At 48.3% G+C, this 22,711-nt stretch overlaps 1 protein-coding gene across 1 annotated transcript in view; it reads left to right on the top strand.

Moving 5' to 3' along the window:
• The window catches only part of F9 (coagulation factor IX), a 512,309-nt gene that overhangs the window by 167,729 nt on the left and 321,869 nt on the right, over positions 1–22,711 (top strand). The window contains exon 3 of the mRNA XM_069612775.1: positions 21,974–21,998. Within this exon, the coding sequence (XP_069468876.1) occupies positions 21,974–21,998 (25 nt within the window). The remainder of the gene's footprint in view (positions 1–21,973; positions 21,999–22,711) is intronic.

The following is a 22,711-nucleotide window of genomic DNA, read 5'->3' as shown; positions in this document are numbered from 1 at the left end:
CACCCCCCTCTCATGCGCCGTGTCTCTTTCCTGTTGTCCCCCACCCCCGGTCATGCCCCCCATGTCTCTCTCCTGTTGCCCCCCACCACCCGGTCATGCCCCGTGTCTCCCTCCTGTTGCCCTCCCACCCCTCTCATGCCTCGTGTCTCTTTTCTGTTACCCCCCACCCCCCTCTCATGCCCCGTGTCTCCCTCGTGTTCCCCCCAACCACCGCTCAGGCCCGTGGTTCTCCCTGCTGTTTCCCCCCACCACCCGCTCATGCCCCGTGTCTCTCTCCTGTTACCCCCTACCCCAGGCTCATGCCCCGTGTCTCTCTCCTGTTACCCCCACCCCCTCTCATGCCCCGTGTCTCTCTCCAGTTGCTCCTCACCCCCAGTCATGCCCCGTGTCTCCCTGCTGTTGCCCCCCACCCCCTCTCATCATGCCCTGTGTCTTCCTAGGGTTCCACCCACCCCCCGCTCATGCCCCGTGTCTCCCTGCTGTTGCCCCCCACCCCCCGCTCATGCTCCGTGTCTCTCTCATGTTGCCCCCCACCCCCCGCTCATGCCCCGTGTCTCTCTCCCTGTTACGCCCACCCCCCGCTCATGCCCCGTGTCTCTCTCCTATTGCCCCCCACCCCCCGGTCATGCCCCATGTCTCTCTCCTGTTGCCCCCCACCACCCGGTCATGCCCCGTGTCTCCCTCCTGTTGCCCTCCCACCCCCTCTCATGCCCCGTGCCTCTCTTCTGTTACCCCCCACCCCCCTCTCATGCCCCGTGTCTCCCTCATGTTCCCATGTTCCCCCCAACCCCCGCTCATGCCCCGTGTCTCCCTGCTGTTTCCCCCCACCACCCGCTCATGCCCCGTGTCTCTCTCCTGTTAACCCCTACTCCCCGCTCATGCCCCGTGTCTCTCTCCTGTTACCCCCACCCCCTATCATGCCCCGTGTCTCTCTCCAGTTGCTCCTCACCCCCAGTCATGCCCCGTGTCTCCCTGCTGTGTCCCCCCACCCCCCGCTCATGCCCCGTGTCTCTCTCCTGTTTACCCCACCCCGCTCTCATGCGCCGTGTCTCTTTCCTGTTGTCCCCCACCCCCGGTCATGCCCCATGTCTCTCTCCTGTTGCCCCCACCACCCGGTCATGCCCTGTGTCTCCCTCCTGTTGCCCTCCCACCCCCCTCTCATGCCCCGTGTCTCTCTTCTGTTACCCCCCACCCCCTCTCATGCCCCGTGTCTCCCTCGTGTTCCCCCCAACCCCCGCTCAGGCCCTGTGTCTCCCTGCTGTTTCCCCCCACCACCCGCTCATGCCCCGTGTCTCTCTCCTGTTACCCCCTACCCCCCGCTCATGCCCCGTGACTCTCTCCTGTTACCCCCACCCCCTCTCATGCCCCGTGTCTCTCTCTAGTTGCTCCTCACCCCCAGTCATGCCCCGTGTCTCCCTGCTGTTGCCCCCCACCCCCCGCTAATGCCCGTGTCTCTCTCCTGTTACCCCACCCCCCTCTCATGCACCGTGTCTCTTTCCTGTTGTCCCCCACCCCCGGTCATGCCCTGTGTCTCCCTTCTGTTGCCACCCACCCCCCGGTCATGCCACGTGTCTCCCTGCTGTTACCCCCACCCCCCGCTCATGCCCCGTGGTCTCCATGCTGTTGCCCCCCACCACCCGCTCATGCCCCGTGTCTCTCTCCTGTTACCCCCTACCCCCCGCTCATGCCCTGTGTCTCCTCTCCTGTTACCCCCACCCCCTCTCATGCCCCCGTGTCTCTCTCCAGTTTGCCCCTCACCCCCGCTCCTACCCCGTGTCTCTCTCCTGTTACCCCCTACCCCCCGCTCATGCACTGTGTCTCCCTGCTGTTGCCCCCACCCCCCGCTCATGGTCCCGTGTCTCTCTCCTGTTACCACACCCCCCTCTCATGCGCCGTGTCTCTTTCCTGTTGTCCCCCACCCCCCGGTCATGCCGCATGTCTCCCTGCTGTTACCCCCACCCCCCGCTCATACCCCGTGTCTCCCTGCTGTAGCCCCCACCCCCCGCTCATACCCTGTGTCTCTCTCATGTTGCCCCACGCTCATGCCCCGTGTCTCTCTCCTGTTACCCCCACCCCCTATCATGCCCCGTGTCTCTCTCCAGTTGCTCCTCACCCCCAGTCATGCCCCGTGTCTCCCTGCTGTGTCCCCCCACCCCCCGCTCATGCCCCGTGTCCTCTCTCCTGTTACCCCACCCCGCTCTCATGCGCCGTGTCTCTTTCCTGTTGTCCCCCACCCCCGGTCATGCCCCATGTCTCTCTCCTGTTGCCCCCACCACCCGGTCATGCCCTGTGTCTCCCTCCTGTTGCCCTCCCACCCCCCTCTCATGCCCCGTGTCTCTCTTCTGTTACCCCCCACCCCCCTCTCATGCCCCGTGTCTCCCTCGTGTTCCCCCCAACCCCCGCTCAGGCCCTGTGTCTCCCTGCTGTTTCCCCCCACCACCCGCTCATGCCCCGTGTCTCTCTCCTGTTACCCCCTACCCCCCGCTCATGCCCCGTGACTCTCTCCTGTTACCCCCACCCCCTCTCATGCCCCGTGTCTCTCTCTAGTTGCTCCTCACCCCCAGTCATGCCCCGTGTCTCCCTGCTGTTGCCCCCCACCCCCCGCTAATGCCCGTGTCTCTCTCCTGTTACCCCACCCCCCTTTCATGCACCGTGTCTCTTTCCTGTTGTCCCCCACCCCCGGTCATGCCCTGTGTCTCCCTTCTGTTGCCACCCACCCCCCGGTCATGCCACGTGTCTCCCTGCTGTTACCCCCACCCCCCGCTCATGCCCCCGTGTCTCCATGCTGTTGCCCCCCACCACCCGCTCATGCCCCGTGTCTCTCTCCTGTTACCCCCTACCCCCCGCCCATGCCCTGTGTCTCTCTCCTGTTACCCCCACCCCCTCTCATGCCCCGTGTCTCTCTCCAGTTGCCCCTCACCCCCGCTCATACCCCGTGTCTCTCTCCTGTTACCCCCTACCCCCCCGCTCATGCACTGTGTCTCCCTGCTGTTGCCCCCACCCCCCGCTCATGTCCCGTGTCTCTCTCCTGTTACCACACCCCCCTCTCATGCGCCGTGTCTCTTTCCTGTTGTCCCCCACCCCCCGGTCATGCCGCATGTCTCCCTGCTGTTACCCCCACCCCCCGCTCATACCCCGTGTCTCCCTGCTGTAGCCCCCCACCCCCCGCTCATACCCTGTGTCTCTCTCATGTTGCCCCACGCTCATGCCCCGTGTCTCTCTCCTGTTACCCCACACCCCCCGCTCATGCCCCGTGTCTCCCTGCTGTTGCCCCCCCGCTCAAGCCCCGTGTCTCCCTGCTGTTGCCTCCCACCCCCCCGCTCATGCCCCGTGTCTCCCTCCTGTTACTCCCCAACCCCCTCTCATGCTCTGTGTCTCTCTCCTGTTACCCCCCAACCCCTCTCATGCCCCATGTCTCCCTCCTGGTCCCCCCTAGCCATGCCCTGTTGTGTTCTCCTTTATACACCCCGCCTTCCCTTTCCACAGTGTCCATCTTGGTAAAAGATTTTCCTTCCTACACCGGTTTGGGAAGAAAAATCTTTTTTTTACCACCCGGGGTTCCCACTTTGAGAACCTAGAATGCTAGTCATCTTCATCCATTGAAAAGGACGTTATGGTTACGTTGCACTAATAAAAAACTATGAAATTCAATTAAAAAATGTGTTAAAGGGACGTTATGGTTAAATTTGCACTAATAAAAAAACTATGAAATTCAATGAAAAAACTTTGTTAAAGGGACGTTATGGTTAAGTTGCACTAATAAAAACCTATGAAAATCAATGAAAAAAACTTTGTTAAAGGGACATTATGGTAAAGTTGCACTAATAGAAACCAATGAAATGCAGTGAAAAAACTTTATTAAAGGGACGTTATGGTTAAGTTGCGCTATTAAAAACCTATGAAATCCAGTGAAGAAACTTTGTTGAAGGGCCGTTATGGTTAAGTTGTGCTACTAAATACCTATGAAATTCAGTGAAAACACTTTGTTAAAGGGACGTTATGGTTAAGTTGCGCTACTAAAAACCTGTGAAATTCAGTGAAAAAACTTTGTTAAAGGGATTTTATGGTTCCAAGTAAAACCAAAAAACCCTTGAAATTCGCCAGTTATGGTAAGCTAAGCAACCATAACTTGCGCCACCACCGTGCACTGCTAAGCCTAACACCCAGGACATCAAAGATGACATCACAAATGTCATTGATGACATCACTGATGACATCACATGTGCATTTAACTTTCATGAAAAGTCTGTACAAGGGATTCTTAGTGTAATGTTAATAAATAAAAGTGTCAATGATTATTGGAATAAATATCAAGTGCTAATCAGTGCATTAAGCTATGCATTGAAATAAATAGCATTCTATTATTAACTTCAATCCAGTATACTAAGGTACTCATGTAGAAACATAGGCATTGTGTGCAGAATACACGATGGAGGAGCAATATTCATAAGCTTGCCATGTTGAATAGTGAAATGATAACTGTTTTCATATTAGAGTTTTGCGTACAGTGAAACTTGTGATAAGTAGGTAATAAAACTCACTTACTACATAATTGCATTATTATAAACAGGGTCGGACTGGCCCTTTCGGTCTTTCGGCCCGTGGCCGAACGACTTTGGGGTCCCCTGGGGCCGGTTTTCCGGCAGCCACCTCTGGGCCGTTTTTTTTTTTGTAAAAAAAAAAAAAAAATTTCACATTTTTTTTTTTTTTTATTGGCAGGCCCCCGGGCCCGGCCTAGTGTGTGTGTGTGCGCTGCAGTGCGCTGAGCCGCGTCGCGAGTATTCGCGGGCCGCGGCCAAGTCAGATGGAGATGGGGGGGGGGGTGAGTGAGCCGCCTGGGCTGGGTGAGCCAGCCAGTCAGTGAGGCAGGGCATGGAGGCAGGAGCCAGGAGGGGGAGGCGCCGCGCGCCGGCGGCACACTATCCGAGTGAGAGTCTGCACAATCATCATAGCAAGGTAACACTAGTCACTAGATGTTACCTTGCTTTGATGATTGCATCTGCATCATGCATGCATCATAATTTATGATGCATGCAGATAGATGCAGATGCATGTGCATAATTCATTCACGGCGTCGCGTCGGTGGGCCTGGGCCACCACCAGGCCGGCGGCTGTGCCGCCAGTGCCACTTCAGGGGGCCGGTGTGCCTGCCGTGTGTGTGCTCACCAGCTCACGAGCCTCTGGCCTGCGGCTGCGGTGGCCAGAGAGAACGACTTGTTTAATCTGTGGGAGGGAGGCAGGCTGAAGCAATTGCAAACACACACCAAAGCAATTGTAACACCTGCCTCCCTCCCCTCCGAGTCCTCCTGACCCTGGGGGGGTGGAGCCTCCAGCCTGCCTGCAGGGCTGACTGAGGGCTCTGCTGAGCTGGGGCCGGCACTGTAAGAACACAGTGACACATTTCACACTTGCTTTCAACTTTGCTGCAGGAAGTAAGTAACACTTCTTTGCAAAGTTGAAAGCAACTGTCTTCAACTTGTGCCTGGGGGCTGGGCTGGGCCCCGGGGCCGACGGCGCAGTGGACGAATAAGTTGAATAACTGGACCCAATGAAAATTCGGCTGGGCAGGCAGTGCCTGCCCACCCAATTTGCTGCCAAATCGCCAATGCATACATGGATGGCCACTCACGGTCTTTGCCTGAATGATGATAAGACAGAGCTGATCATTCTGGGCACACAAGCTAATATTAACAAATTGGGCCCGGATTACTCAGCCTTCAGCATAGACGGAAATGCCATTAAAGTCTCGAGGGAAGTAAAAACACTTGGTTTCTATCTCGACTCTACCCTGTCCTTCACTAAACAGGTAAACTCCCTAGCCTCCACTACTGCCTACACTTGTAAATTGATCAGAGCAGGCAAGCCCTTCCTGTCCAATACCAGCTGCCTAATCCTGGCTAGAGCCTTAATTCTTTCCCGACTAGACTACTGTAATGCCCTATACAGTAGCGCCAATAAAGCCACCACCCTAAGACTTCAAATTCTACAAAATAATGCTCTCAGAGCTGCATTAGGAATAATTCCTCGACTAGACGGCAACATAAATGGCTCTCTACGGAGAATAAAATCCAGCTAAAAATGATCTCATTAACCCATAAGGCCTTAAATAATGCAGCTCCCAGCTACTTAATGGACAAAATAAAAAGAAAAACTTCTAATAGACCCATGAGAGTCGCCAATTCCAATTGTTTGGCAGTACCTAGATTCAGACTCGCCAAAATTGGTGGCGCCTGCTTCCCTGTGAAAGCTGCTAACCTGTGGAACGCCCTGCCACCTAACCTAAGAGCTGACCAACCCTTCCCCCATTTCAGAAGGAACCTTATCAAACACATTATCGCCAACAACGACCTAACACCCGAACACTCACAAGTGTAGTTCGACCCAATGCACCCTGACGTGACATCAACCTTTATGCTTATTACCGCAAATCCTGTATATTGCTAACTGTACATTCATGTAAATACGGCAAATCTTTATCTGTACATTCTTGTAATTTGTGCAATATGGTGTAATATTGTAAATTCATTTATATAACATTGTAACATTGTAAGCTTCGCATATACTTGTTGCTGCGCCCGGTAACCTAAGGGTCTGGTGCGCAATATAAATAAATAAACAAACAAACAAACAAACAAACATTATGCTGCTGGCTGCTGCTATATGAGCCCCCACCCAAGCACGCACCGTCTGCAGTGGACCTCGAGACCGACAGTACCAGTGCCCACAGCCCACACAGGACAGGAGGACCACAAGGCAGCACTGAGGCGGCCAGCAGACAGTGGAGTGCCCAGTGCCAGTGCCGGCCACACAGCCCACAGACAGCAGCCCAGCCAACAGCCAGCCAGTCACTGAGGTAAGGAGTGGAGTGGGACTACTGTGAGCAACGTAAACATTAGGGCAGAGCCTGAGGAAAAACATGCATAACAAGTGCCTGTGTCTCAGCCACACCGTCCCTTTTCAGGGGATTTCCCTGCCATGCCATGCAATGTGAGTGTGCCTGGGGTGAGGGTGCATGCAGGTCTGCTGTGCCCACAGTGCCAGTGATGCGCACACGCACTCGCACATCCCGCTCAGACCCATCCCTCATTACCCTCGTGCCACTGAACTCATTGGAATGGCTCCTTTCTCATTTTCTGAGCCTCTGGGCGCTATGTTGAAGCACGCCAAAGGGGTGTTCACTGGGCACTGTAAATGTGCCCCATGCCATGTGAGTGTGCCTGGGGTGGGGGTTCAGGTCTGCAGCTGTGTGCCACAGTGCCAGTGATGCGCAGTGCGCAGCGCACACACTGCTGGCTACACTGAGCAACTGCTAAGGTGAGAGGCACTGCTGCTGCCCACTTGCTGCCTCTGACCTCTGATCCTGGGCTTACCGTGCAGGTCTGCTGTGCCAGTGATGCGCACACGCACGGCACATCCCGCTCAGACCCATCCCTCATTACCCTCGTGAGTCCGAGTTGCCAGCTATAGCATACCGTGTCCTCGCAGTGATGCGTGGCGCATGAGCCAAACTGAAATTGCACTGTCACCAAAAAGGAAGAGCGCGAAATGCCCCCTCGCCCCCCCACCCGCCGCACAGCCCTCACTTGGAGCAATACAAACGGAGCAGGGGATGAATACTACCCCCACCCCCCAGCCCCACCCGAGCCCTTCCTGGCACATCTGCATTAATTTCGCGGTTTATTTTCCCTGGGGGTGGGCAGGGGGCGGGCGTCGATTGGCACCTACCCATGGGTTGGTGACTTTTTCTTTGAAAATGATGCATTGATTTTTTTTTTCCGATTTCCTGCGGTGGTATTTTCACCCAATGTTATTTTTTATGTAATTAGAGGGTGGGGGCCAAACCCGGGGCAGAGAAAAGGAGTAGGGGGCTCCTTTGGCGCGAGGCTGCAGCGAAGAAGCAGGGTTCGAGTTTCTGAGCAGGAAGGGGGTGGGGGTTGAATTATTAATGCACTTTGCAAGCGGCGAGAGTAGTTGGTGGCGAGAAGTGTCCATTCCAGGCTGCTGCAGAAAAGGGGGGAAGAGGGGAGCTTTTGTATTTTCGCACCTTCTGCCGGGGAAATAAAGGAGGGGGCTGGGGGGAGTACCTGCCCGCTTCTCTTTTTTTCCCTCGTTCTTTCTGGAGGGAGGGGTAGCAAGGAATTGAGGGAGCGAGAGCGAGGTAGCTTGCGAGGGAGGGGAGACCGTCGTTCCCAGAGCAGAGAGAGGTAGCGATCGAGAAGGGAGACCCGGGCATCCTGCGCCCCCTTTCTGCTGTCAAGGATTGTGCATTTTTTTAGGGGAAGAGAGGGGAAGGGGGAGGGAGGGTCGGGGCGGGGGGGCCTCCAGGTTTGGTTCCTGCGGATTGCTAGGCAAGGCAAGGCATAGAAAAGTGGAGGGGGGGAATCGGCTGCTTATTTGGGGGGTTGATGCTGAGACCCCCCTCGGCTAACGAACCCCCCCTTTGGATGTCCGTGAGCTCCAACACAATGATCTTCATGATACTGGCCCGTGCCACGGTCCCACGGAACTCATTGGCTCCTTTCTCATTGTCTGAGCCTCTGGGCGCTATGTTGCCGCATGCCAAAGGGGTGTTCACTACTGGGCACTGTAAATGTGCCCCATGCCATGTGAGTCAGTGAGTGTGCCTGGGGTGGGGGTGCAGAGGCACTAGTGCTGCCCACTTCTGCTGCCTCTGAACCTCTGATCCTGGGCTTACCATGCAGGTCTGCTGTGCCAGTGATGCGCAAACGCACTCGCACATCCCGCTCTGACCCATCTCTCATTACCCTCGTGCCACGGAACTCATTGGCTCTTTTCTCATTTTCTGAGCTTCTGGGCGCTATGTTGCCGCCGCATGCCAAAGGGGTGTTCACTGGGCACTGTAAATGTGCCCCATGCCATGTGAGTGTGCCTGGGGTGGGGGTGCAGAGGCACTGCTGCTGCCCACTTCTGCTGCCTCTGATCCTCTGATCCTGGGTTTACCGTGCAGGTCTGCTGTGCCAGTGATGCGCACACGCACTCAGCACTCGCACATCCCGCTCAGACCCATCCCTCATTACCCTCGTGCCACGGAGATTAATGCATAATAGCGGCCTCCGGTTTGGACAGAGAATCAAAGCAATTGGAGAACCAATTCAAAACTTCCAACATGTTGGTCAATGGTCAGTTGCCAATCCCTGCCAAAATGGCACTCTACCACAGCTGCTATAGGCCACTAGCACTCCCTAAAAGATGTGCATCTACGCCATTTAATAATTATTAAATACTGATGTGCGTTATGACAGACAGTGAAGCCCTCTGCAGAAAGGCAGCTAACCTCTCTGTGGCACCAAAGGCAAACGTTATCATGCGATCACATGGATCCCATTAACTCAGTACAACAAGATATAACACAGGTTTCTGATTGGCTTATGAATCCCAAATGCAGGAATGATGTGATGCACCCCCGCTTGAGCAGCTTGTACTGCCCCAGTGTGGTGTGTTCTGCGGCTGCATCTGCTTGCTGGGTGCCACTGTGCCAGCTCCAACTTATTTTTCAAACACATTGCAACGCATAGCGCCCAGATCTATAGCTTAATATTTAGCCTGGGATTCACAAACCTTTAGTCACCATTCCATTATATGTGTAGGTGTAAGCGACGCATTCCTTTCAATGGTGCACAACGTTACCTTGAAGTGCCGGATGGGGCTCCCCCAGACCCTTGGGCTCGCCCCATATTCTGAGCCCCCCTTTCTCAAACCCTTTCCTTCCCTCGCTTCACGCGTGTATACCTTCTGTAGACAGTAGACCCCTGCAGCCTGACACGAGGTGGTACCTCTGCCCCAGGGGCTCTCCCCGACACCGGAGCCCTCCTTTCCTCCTTGTTCCCTTCCCCCTCTCTCTCTATTACCCTCTCACCGAACAAATGAGTCGAATCTTCCCGAGTCCGGTAATTCCCCAGTCCTGGTCCCAATTCCAGCTCAAGTCTTTCCATCTTTCCTTCTTCTTTGACCGAAGGCTTTCTGTCCATTTGTTTTAAAATGTTCAATATTCTTCCTTTTCTCTCTTCAAATGTTACTCAGTTTCCTCTGCACACCTGCCTTTTATAGTTTCCATCGTCTTTTAATTTCTCTCTCTTCAGACTCACCTTTTTTTGTCCTTAACCTATCTTGCAAACTTCTGTTTCCGTTTATTTTTCGACTTTTACCTTCTCTTTTGTGTTAATATTTATCCATTTCAAACTATTGTCCTACCCTGCTAAGTCACCAAGTGTTTGTTTCTGATTTCATTTTCCTTTCATTGTGTATATCCCTACTCCATAGTCCAAACTTATTTTTCTTTAGACCCCACCCTTACCGTACACTTCCTCTGCCTGCATACACCCACTCTCTTTTTGCCTCCTGCCTGAGTACCAAAAGCATACCTGTGTTCTTCCCCAGCCCTCACCAGGGCCCATCAATCGCTCTTTTTGCATTTGTTTGCCCCTCTAGAACTTACCTTCCTCCCCAGGCTGCATCTCAGGTTCTGCCCTTATTGGCCTGCCTTGGCCCAGCCGACCTCCCCAGGCTCCATCTCTCTTGCTGCCCTGGTTGGTCTCTCGTGCCCCAGCCCACCTCCCCAGGCTCCATCTCTCTTGCTGCCCTTGTTGGCCTCTCTTGCTCCAGCCCACCTCGCAGGCTCCATCTCTCCTCCTGCCCTGGTTGGTCTCCCGTGCCCCAGCCCACCTCCACAGGCTCCATCTCTGTCCCTGCCCTTGTTGGCCTCTCTTTCTCCAGCCCACCTCCCCAGGCTCCCTCTGTGTTCCTGCCCTTGTTGGTCTCTCTCGTGCCCCAGGCTCCATCTCTGTGCACCTCAAATGTTGTGTATGTTTGTGTGTGTCCAGCATGGACTCCGCTATGTTTACACTCTGTTTCCATCATGAGACAAGCCGTTTCTGTAATTCTGCGCCACATTGTAAGTTTGGCGTATCAACTATGGTAATACCGCTCAACTGAATTCTTCTTACTGCATGCGGCTACGATAATACTACAACTGATTTAGGGTTGGTGCCAAGTACAAGTTATTGCCCGCTTTTGAGGCCAATTAAACTGCATTGGGGACATGTGGTAATACTGCATGGGGCAAGACCTCCATTGAAGATGAGGCAACAAGCAGGCAGCATATGCATGGGCTGCAAAGGCCATTATCGTTTCAGCAAGATAGGCGCTACTCTGGAATGCCACCCGTTACCACCATACTTATAGTGAGGATGACAGTGGCAGACTGGCCCATAAGGAACTTGGGAACACTCCAGAGGGGCCTATGCCTCTGAGGACCTGTCTGGGGCTGATCCAGTTACAAGCTTCATTTTTCCACCATCCGACAAGTGTCATAATGTTTTCACTGGTCTATTGCAAGACTGAGCTCAGCTGTTCTTGGTGAGGGCAGCAGTCAGAATTAGGTGTCACAGCCATGGGCCAATGTATTGCCCTACTGCCATGCTGTCATGCTTAGTCTCCCTACCTTTACGCATTCAGTTTCCAGTGTTACATGCCTTTCGAAACGGAGCCTATAGTATGGACATTGTGAGCTAAGGGGGGTGGGGTGGGGCTGGGCATGTTGAAGGCTATAGCTTTTAATAGTTCCGGTGATGAGTGCGAGGAGTTTGGGTTGTAAAAGCTACTGGACGTGAGCAGTAGCTCGCTGTCCCTGTTACTGGAAATGGTGTTACCTTGCGCTATCTATTGCCTGACATATGTGGGAATTCGCTCCTCTACCTGTTACTAAATGGGTACATCAACGGTCACAGAGAATGATCAGGAGCCGATTGTGTTTGAGCTGGCTTTACCAGAGCTGGGAGCAAGCTGTACCAGTTATGCTGTACGGCCCCTTGGGCATCAGAGCTGGTTGTATTTGTTACTGGGCAATGTGGGCATGAGCGAAATGTAACCGTATCCGTTTTGGAAGCTGGCTGTACCTGTTCATTGGCATGAATAGTTAGGTAAAGAGTATTGCATGCTGCTACATTGCTCTCCTTGATAGAGATGGATTGTGGACCTGCCCATGGTAAAACATGACTTTTTTTCTGTGGGGAGGGGTTGCAACTGGGGGAAAAGATGAGAGAAAAAGTGTCAGTACTGAAAAGTCAGTTGAGCTGGGAGCAGCCTCGGACTGGCCTGTAGGACAATAGGCCCAGGGCCAACCAAAAACACAAAATGCTGGTGTGGGACCGTTTTTTTGGCCAAAGTGGGACCCTTATTGGCCCATGTGGGCCAGTTTGATGAGTTAATTCACACTGCGACTAGTAGTTTTGACCAGTGTTGCTGAATAAATATTCTTTAAAATATACAATTTGCATGTCACTTTATCAAAAAAGCTCCCCCCGGGTACTATTCAAACAGTATCACAAAAGGAATGAAAAGCCATTTGCAAGTGCGGGCCACTTTTTCTTTGGTGCCTGAGACAATTGCATGGCCCAGTCTGACCCCGGTTGATAGCTAGCCTTTGTTGCTGACTGTGGGCAGTTCGGAAGCACCCCACAGTGTCTTTGTCGAGGGCATAGGGGCATTGGTATCCCGAAAGGGGCCAGGGATAGGCGGTGATGTGTAAGTTGGCTGTAGAGGCGCTGTCTGGAGGGAGGGGTCTGATGTTACTCTGTGAGATGCAGTAGTTGTTCTTCGAAGAGTGTGATTGGACGTGAATTGTTGGGGCACACAATTAAAATAGGGTGCCAAGAGCAAAAACCACTGGCACATCCATTACACCAGGGCAACACATTCATACAAGCCCACAGAACTGTATGCAAAGTAATGTTATTTTATGAGTTGTGTTGTAATGTAACAGACACATGAAGCCTCCATACGTAGCATTTTCTGACCTCTCCCTAAACCTCATTCCGGTTTCCCTACCCACCTCCCCATCTATCCAACCATCGTCACCCCCACCCTCCTTCCCTGCTGGGGTTGCGGAGCCCTGTATAAGCATTGACTTGCAGCAGGTCCCAAAACCGCAGTGGGGGTGGTTGGTTCATGCCACTCCTGTGCCTCGGAGCTGTGGACCTCAATATGTAGCATTTTCTGTAAAAGTCATGAATTGACGTGATTCACGGATGATGGTTTGAGGGCAACTTTTTTTGAGGCGAGGGGTGGGCCACTTTTTTGAGGCGAGGGGTGGGCCACTTTTTCGAGGCAAGGGGTGGGCCACTTTTTCGAGGGGTGGGCCACTTTTTTGAGGCGAGGGGTGGGCCACTTTTTTTTTGTTGTCAGGGCCTATTTCTTGTCCCAGTCCGACCCTGATTATAAACAAATCACAAAGAGACAACACCACATTCAAATATGAATATATACAAGGGAATTGAAGTAAGAAAGAAAATAGCAATAGTAGCAGAAAGTGTTCATAACCTAACTGATTACCTTTATGCAGAGAAATGATTGCTCCGTTTCAAAGCTGTTACTTACCCTATCTATATATATCACATGATGTGTCTGGACCCTAAGGAAAATAGTGTGAGTACAACATATACAAATATGAACATATACAGGGAAAGTACAGTACAGTTTATATAATGCTAGATGTGCTGTCTATGGTGTCATCCTATGCGGCAAACTGTAAAAACTATCGAGAGGTGGGATTGCATTAGGAGAACATGTCTACATATAAAATGCATGAGTATTAGTCTATCATTGGTGGCCCCGTGTCTGACGGACATGTCCTTAGCTTCTTTTAAATTCTTATAACACTGATTACAACAGAGAATATGGCAGCAGAATAATACTTGCAACATTGTATGTAAAAGTGCATGGCCATGCTTTTCTGAGTGGTTAGCAACCCAAATCCAACCCTGGACATTCAGCTCTCTAGCAGCACATACATAGAAACGAAACCAAGGTGCTTGGAGATACATCAGCTCTCCATGTGTTTTCCCAGTTAGTCTACCCTCTCTCATCGGTAGGCCTCATGCCAATGTCTTCTGTTTGAAGGCTGACCTGATCAGTCTGCACTATCTCTGGGCATTTGAGGGAGTGTAGGCAAACCATTATCTTACCTTCAGAATTAATGAATACCCCTTGTTTGCCAGCTCTCCATCAGGTGTCAAGAGACCATGATTTTGTCCATGTCGGCAGTGCAGTAACACCATTTGAGTCAATTATGCTGGGTGCAGTTCTCCCCTTGGCGTTTAGAGACAAGCCGGTCAAGTGGCACAGCTAGTAGAGCGCTCGCTTTGACATCCCGGCGGGGCCAAACTCAGCCTTTCATCCTTCCGAGGTCGATAAATGAGTACCACACACCGTGGGTAATAATAAGCAGCGCTCAGATACCTGAGGGTTCGTAGCGCTATATAAATGCCAAATTATTATTATTATTATTATTATTATTATTGCTCACTCTATCCCATATACACTTCATGCCCTTTTTATTACCCAATACTTGGCATCTGGAAATGTTCTTGTTCCTCCTAATCTTTGAGAAATATGCCCTTTGCACATGGTCTGTTTGTTAGACTCCCTTAGTGCTTTGTCTCCATTTCTCGAAATATCATCCTTGGTCCTAGGCCAATGTACTCCTCTATTTTGTGAGGGAAAAACAACTGCTTTATCATCTTTTCACTTTAAGATCCTGGCCTCGCATTCTGAGGTAGGTGGATTTTTTGACATAAACTGTTGCCCATCTTCTTCTAAAGGTCGTCCTAAATGTTGAATATATACCATTCATAAGCAAGCTTCTATATGTTCTTTTTACCGTATTTAAAGTTATTGGTCAATAAGTAAATGTATTTCTCTTGGTGTTCATATTTACTGTATCGTAGGGTACATGTTTCTCTTCATACTTCAGTTACATTGTCATTCTTAAGTATTTTCATATTGTTTCAGCGTAGGTTCTTACTTCTTCTTTATGACATTCCTTTGCTGTCATCGGACTTTCTTTTAATGCACATCCATTCTTTTCATGGCTGCATTTAGCCAGCTCAGCAAAGTACATCCTTCTTGGTAACTTTCCTCCACTATGTCAGCTTGTGGATACACTATGAAGGGTTGTCTAAGTGCATTACATCTCTCATTTATTCGACGTGGAACAGGAATATTGCAAGGATTCCGGCAGTGGTTCCCCATCATGGTTCTTCGTCTGTCATCCCAATATGTGGCGAGGGGGAGCGACTAGGGAGAAAACAGATACCTCCTCCTCTACACCTCTGGATCATTTGGGCTTGCTTTGTAGAGCCTTTCACACAGTGAAATGCTATTAATTTTGGATGGATTATACTTTTTGACCTGGGTGACTGAACATAAAAGATTCTGTTTGGCGAGGTTTGCCACAAATAATCATTCATTTTAACGTTATCTTGTCGAGCAAGAAGAAGACAATATAAGAACACTCCATGGTTTTAAGCTAATTTGTGGATTGTTAAGCATTCAGCCTAGGAACAATCTATTAATGATTTTTTGAGGATTTCTGTTATGTGCTAAAGATTGTCCCAATTCTAGGTTGACCTGTGTGTCATGCATATCTCTCTACAGTAAATGAGCTTTAACAGGCCTGTTCACTTTGAACAGAAAACATTTTTCTCACTGATTTCTGAATATATGTGGCCTTCCTTTGAGAAAAAAGGGTTATTTGCAGAACACCACTTACTGAATCAAATACACATGCTTTTCTTGGCTGTGCATTTCACAGCACCTATACTTGAAATTACATTTTATATGTTCAGCATGAATATGCCGAAGTACACTTAATTTTCTATTTTCTTATTCCTTTCATATCTGTTATTTCATGTTGTATTCTGTGGAGAAAACACAGGACAATTGATAAAGCAGGCCCAAATAAACATCTCTCCTTCCACTATATCCCCATCTACCTGCATTAAATCAGAGCTGTCTGCTACTAAGACTATAACATATGCTATTTTTTAAGTAGCCTGGACCCATGATCCAACTACATATATTGGGAGTCATATGTATGTGACTATATTTGCAAACAATTGAAATGGCCACACTAACCATTGTAATGAATTGACCGCTGCTGCTCGGCGTCAGCACAAGTGACCAAACGTAGGCACCCAACAGGATGTTTTTGCAATTTCCTTGCACTCCAACTCACCGAATCCACTTCCAGCACTTTTCTTTTTACTGTTTTATAATGCAAAATGTGGGAGTTACCCCCAGGCGCCTCTAAACCTCACTGCCCCTGCTTTCTATGTGGCTAACCCCAACCCCATCTACATATTTGCAGTAAAAACAATATTTTTGCATTTATTTTTTATTTATTGTATTGGTTTAACTTTTTACAAAAAGACTGAAAGTACTAGACAAACCCATTAACATATCCAAACATTACATATGTATTTCCTAAAATGATCTATAATATTAATACTAGCCATACAATTATACATATTCCATTGAAATGTACATATTTCATCAAATTATAATTAGTTTTAACATTCTTAAACATTTCACAATGGTTACTGTCAAAGCTATATTTCTCCCACTACAGCAGTTGATTCCAAAATTCTTCTGTGTTTAACCAGTGTTGTACATAAACAAATGGAGGGGCTCTATGTATTGCTCTGTTGCACAGAATCTGCAGGTATTATCTTCAGCAATGTTCCTAATGCTATATATTTCTCTGGTCTCAATAAGATTTAGGGCTTCATTACGACCCTGGCACTAAGGGGTTAACGGTGTGTTAACCCCTTACTGCCTAATTACGAGCTCCCTTTGCGGCTCCTGACCTTAACGGCTGGTCTGGACCAGCCGTTAAAGTAGGGACCCGCAAAGGGACCTTCAAGGTAATTACGGTACCGCAATTTGCGGTACCGTAATTACTGCCTTCCCCATTGAGCCCTATGGGGCAAAAATGGGAATGGGGAAGGGCCAATAGTGCATGGGGAATTACCGCCCCGCCAACCTTGGAATGGGGTGGTAATTCCCCATTGCACCTTGGCGGACTTGTTACAATACCGGCAGCAACCATGGTGCTAATAGCGCCATTGGTTACCGCCGGTGTTGTAATGAGGGCCTTAGTCTAAATATTAGAACAATATCCCTATAACGTGCATCAGGTAAGTAGGGTCAACCCTGTATTTCTTGTTTTCATGTGCAATATCTTTGTATATTTTATATTGGTCCCTGAGATCACAAGTATTACACCAAGCTTACTTATACAAGTTGGTCTTTACAGCAATTAGGCGCGGGCTAGTATGTTTGTTTTAAAAAGTGTAAAATCTTTTCACACTTATCCTTTAAAAACATTCATAATACTGGGATTATGATTCTCCATCTGCTGCATCAAATCATGGTATAATGTGTTTTTAGATGAAGTTATGATATTTTGTAAAAGAGATATCACCTTCCATAAATAGGCAGCATATAACGGGAGCAACCCCAATTCATACCACATAATTGTAGTTGCCACACAATTAGGTAACAGCAATGCCTTGTGCCAAACTTTTCCCTCTAAATGTTCAAAGCTCATATATTCAGACAATGAACAAACCTCCAGGAAATAGATAATGACTAGAATCACTTTTGCGCAGTAGAATGTTGTAGAGGAGGTCCCACGTACGGCCTGCACTCCAACCGTCCATTTTGAAGTAACAGGAACGTTCACACCAAAGTATGTGACGTATGATGAGCAAATAAACCAGCAGAGAGCCGCAGTGGGGCTTTTTCCAGTACCTATCAGAAGAACAGCACCTATTGAAATACCGACACCAACAAAAACATGGACAGTATGGTACTCATTGAGAAAACCATATCAACAAATGAAACAAAATGAAGATCCTCTGAGTACAGTCCCTGAAGAAGCCAAAAAGGTCTTAATGGAAGACGAATGGTGACATCACAAGAACCCAGACTAACTCACACGACCTGAGAATGACTTAAAGAGACGAAACACCATGGACAATGGACATCATGAACCTAAAATGAAAGGACGATGTCAAATGTAAGAAGCTTATGCTATGAGCATGATGAAGATATTTGACTAGTTTATGCATGTACATATGCTTGGAACCGCAAGAAAACTAAGAAAATCGTGCGGCTTGCTATTCTTAGTAGTAAAATAGATTGCGGCAAGCGCGACCTATACATATCTACCTCAAAAGAAGCATGTTATATAAGTATACTTCCACTATGCACAAGAAGCAGAATCAACCAAAGGTTACTAAAGGCCACACGAGGAGAGCTTCATAGTTAACAAATCAAGAATAAAAGGCAGAAACGAAACTCAGCAGAGGCAAATCGTGCCAAAAAAGCAAAGGTTGTATCAGCTAAAATAGACAAACAGTAGCTACAATTAATGAAACAAGGAACAGAATATCCTGTTCAGAAAGGTCAAGATAAGAAACCGAAGGCAGGTAGTGGGCAAAACGAAAATCAAATACTCAAATTACATGGAGAAGAAGGCAATTTCATGGTGTCTGAATCACGTGACCAGCCGAGCGAGAAGAAGTGAGACTTTCACACCTACGCATGGCAGTGGGCCAGGCAAAGATATCAGAACTTTTCCAGACAGGAGATGCAGTCTTGAGGCCAACCACAGTGAAATAATTGACACATGGCCACTAAAGTGAGGATTGATTGCAACAATACTTGGAGGAAGGCCGGGGGAGCTGGTGGGCACCCTGCAACTGGACGACCATTCTGCATGCTGCTAGGCAAAGTGCCAACCCAATCATAATGGACCAAGTAATCTAGGGTCCTATAGTTAGAAGAACCAATGAGACATCATACTTCAGTGACGTCTACAGTAGCCATATTGAAGGAAGGGCTTTGATGCCCCACCTGGCAGTGTTTACCCAATCCCCTTATTCCGTTACCCTATACAGATATAGTACCTATATTAAAGTTACCTTCCCAGAACCAATAGACTTGCATGCCGACTTTTAAGCGTTACACGTCAGTGATGATGAGTTTTTAGTACAAATGTTTTTTTATGAAGTTTGTTGGAGTTGTGAAGCGAGAAGAAAGATCAGGCATCTGCTGATATTCATGAAACTCCCCGTTTTTTGTACTTGTCATTAAACGGACTCCCTTTGCCAAACCATTAAGTTGTCATTATTGATTTGATGCTTGGGTATTAATCTGCATCCCCATCCATCTCATGGGTGCTGCTATTCCATCTTAAAGTGCTATTGGGCAAACCCCAGCTCTATGGGCCGGTTGGGGGCCCTGGTGCACAATGTAATCAAAGGGATTAATGAGAATCAACAATATTTCCTAGCCATACATTTGATCTGGGTTCCAAATTGATATGCTCTCTTAAGAAATCATTGTATCATAGCAGATTTACAACATGTATTTGTTATAAAGAAAACCCAGTATTTTATTTTGCTCATAATGCTCAAAGTCTCATCCCCTAATTTCCAACAGAATTTCTGCCCTAATTTATGGTGGAGGATATATAATATGTTTGTTTTAAGTCAATTCATCTTTAATTAATTATCCTCTGTAAAAGTTGGGAACTCATTTATGAGACATTTCAGCCCCACTTGTGTATGTCAATAAGGATAATGTGTTTGCATAAGCAAACCAACAAACTTTGCAACATCAACCTTAGGTGAAATATATATTGCTTTGTTTAATTAGTCATCTATGTGTCAGACATATAAATTAAAGAGACACGCAGCCAGCATGCAACCTTGTCTCAAGCCCTTGATTTTGATTAGTTCCCTGGATAAATGCAAATGCAGTAAAACAGAATTAGGTGAGTTGGGATGCAATGAAAGTGGCTGATTCCAACAAACAGGGGTCCCACTTCTGCATCCAACTCAAGCAACTGATATAATGCACCGCAGTGCAACTCTGCATTTTGTACTCATGTAGCAACACATCTTTGTATCAATCAGCTCGCACTAGCAAGTGCCATAGTCCACCCAACAACCCCGACATTTCTTATCTGTAGCATTCCCTTTTGTTGGTTAATGGTAAATGATGGCCCGTGTTGGCGCTCCAATGTTAATCAATAATTACATACAGTATTACCAAAATGTTTTTTTTGTTATCTATCAAAGCTCTTCTATGGGCCTTATTACGAGTCCGGCGGTAGCCGTGCCAGTAAAACCGGCAGGCTGCTGCCGGACTCGTGCATTTTTCCGGCTCCTGGCTCCACGGAAACACTGCCATATTACGACCCTGGTGTTCCTATCAGTCAGGCGGCTGAAAAAGTGTAAATCCCCATTCGCATTTCAGTCCCACATGACTCAATGGGAATGGGGATGAGGGAAGCCCTGGCACCGTTATTAACGGTGCCAGTGCTTCCCGGAAAGTTTCCCAGCAGCTGCCGTCCAACCAACCAGGTCAGGCCTGGCGGGCGGGATGGCAGCTGCCTCCAGACTCAGAGTGTCACCGTCCGGTAACAATGGTGCCGGTAGGCTTACCGGCACACTCGTAATTAGGCCCTATGTACTGTTATTCGTTAAGTAATGGACAAACAACAGCTTATGGAAAACTCAGAATCTGGTGGGTGCTGCAAACCAATACCTCCCTCAGTTCTGCAAGGCCTAAACCAATGGCAGAAGACTGCTTAAAATGCTATGTCTGTAGTAGAACTTTCTGCAGGACCGGTTGATGTGAGCATTATAAGTGAGCACATATGGATGCCAAAGATGTGTTCTCCAAATCACATGAATACTGGGATGTTTATAACAAACATGAAGCAGCTGGGAATGTCAGCTGCTGGGAATGTCAGACTGTAATGTCATAGTACACCATATTGCTTAGTAGATGCTTTCTTTTTCTAACACCATCAGTTATCATATAACTGAAAACTATGTTAATGTCATATGTTGTAGCAAGCCCCATGGATGGAATAACCATGTCACGGCCTGCACCCGGACCATGCTGCACTAAGATTAACTCCAGGCATTGCCCCAATTATCTACAGGACATGATTATAATGCTGCCTTTCGTTTTTACCCTTAGTAATGCTGTTAGCATTGTATAGCTTGCTGACATTTTGCTAAGGGACAAAACCCAAGCAGATTTAGGAGATAGTGATGGGCACCCCGTTCTGTGTAGTCTCTTTAGGGCCCCCTTGTCCCTCTTTACAAGTGCACCGTGTGTCTGCCTCGTCCCGGCTACCGCACATGTACAATGTCTGATTTTCAATGTGTATGCTTTGATAGTACAACGTGTGTGCACAGGTAATCAGATTTCCTTCTGTGCATGGAGCATACCCTCAAGGAAAGAAGTGAATCTGCCCACAGAATGGGGTCCCTCTCAAGTAGTAGGTGCACATTTCGTTTTGCAGAAGGGGAATTGCATCCTCTTCCGTAGCACACATATGTGTGCCTTAGTGCACGTGACCCATTGCGCCATATCGGCAGGAGGCAGACATTCAATGAGACAACTGTTATTCAAGCTTCTACAGGGAATTAACTTTCTGATTATCACCGTATAAATCGTCTTTATTGACTTATGTGATGACATCAGTAAAGTTAGTATATCATATTATATGTGTCGGTATGGAATTGTGTAGTAACGGTAACTAAGGGAAATGCAGACATTTCATGTGTTACTAGGGTGTTTCTTAGACAGTTCAAGTCGTTTCGTACATATTCAGACAGCAAGTAAACCCGACAGACATGCAGATCGGCTTGCTGGGAGATACGCAGATGTGCAGAGTGCCAGAGATAGCAGACACGCAGATCACCTGTGTGGTACGATGTGATGTACAATGTAAATCTCAGAAAGGCATTTGTGAGCAACATTAGTATCATGAAAGACGTGGGTGGGGGGATAATGTAGCAGCTACTCACAGCTCACAGAGAATCCATTAAACACCATCCTTAACATTATTAAATATGCCATTGTGCCATAATGGACTCCTCATCTGTTCCCAGAAAACATAAGCAATGCCCAAACAACGATGAAAAGCTATGAAGAAGCATAATATATTTCTTTTAAATAAAAGAGTGTGCGTGTGTGCTCTAAAGAACTTGATCAAAGTCCATCTAATATTTAAAATATTGCATTCAGCAATTTGCAGCTCCACACTGTGAGTACGTAATAATTATCGTCTCTTTTTTTTTCTTTGTAGAATGAATTTTGGAAGGAATACATTGGTAAGATTGAAATCATTTATTAGAATTGTGTTCAGTATTTTGAAGATTGCATTTTTCTCACTTGATTTATTAATGTTGTGTACCTACTTCTACAAACACCGTTCTGCTAATAACATATTCTAAGTTTTGTATTATATGACATGAACAGCTCGTGAATAAAACAATTGCAATAGATGGACAGCACTGCACACATTGCGGAACACATCACTTCTGTTCACTGATGCATCAGAAGGTTAATTGGATATGTGAATCCGCTTCAGGGAGCCCAGGGCGAGATGTATTTAAAGTGTGTCTGGCCTTTAAAGTTGGCAAAATAACAGGCAAGGGAAGTATTACCAAAGTCAAGATGTTTTTGGTGTCATAAGTCAACTGTCCTATTAATGCCATCATGTATCTGGATGCCATTGTTGGCGTGTGGTAACATATAGAAGTCACATGTGCAGCCACTGCATTCATATGCCCTGTGAAGCCTAAAATGCACAGATAATGGGCTATTGATACTTTCAAATAAGTAATTAAATGCATGTGTAATCAGGCAGGGAACTTGTGTATATGCTATTAACCAGAACACTGCCCATTTAAAGAGAAGCACATTTGGGTTATTTGGTGGCCGAAAGAGAGCCTGGAAAGGGTGGGGGAGTGGAATAAAGATGTTATGGGCTGGCTGTTGAAAGAGGGCTGTAAGGGGTAGGGGAGTGGAATAAAGAAGATAT

This window comes from Ambystoma mexicanum, chromosome 5p (assembly GCF_040938575.1).
Source record: "Ambystoma mexicanum isolate Mex_15411 chromosome 5p, UKY_AmexF1_1, whole genome shotgun sequence".
Lineage (NCBI taxonomy): Eukaryota > Metazoa > Chordata > Amphibia > Caudata > Ambystomatidae > Ambystoma > Ambystoma mexicanum.
Note: the sequence above shows the minus strand (reverse complement) of the source record. Positions and strands in the feature narration are given on the sequence as shown.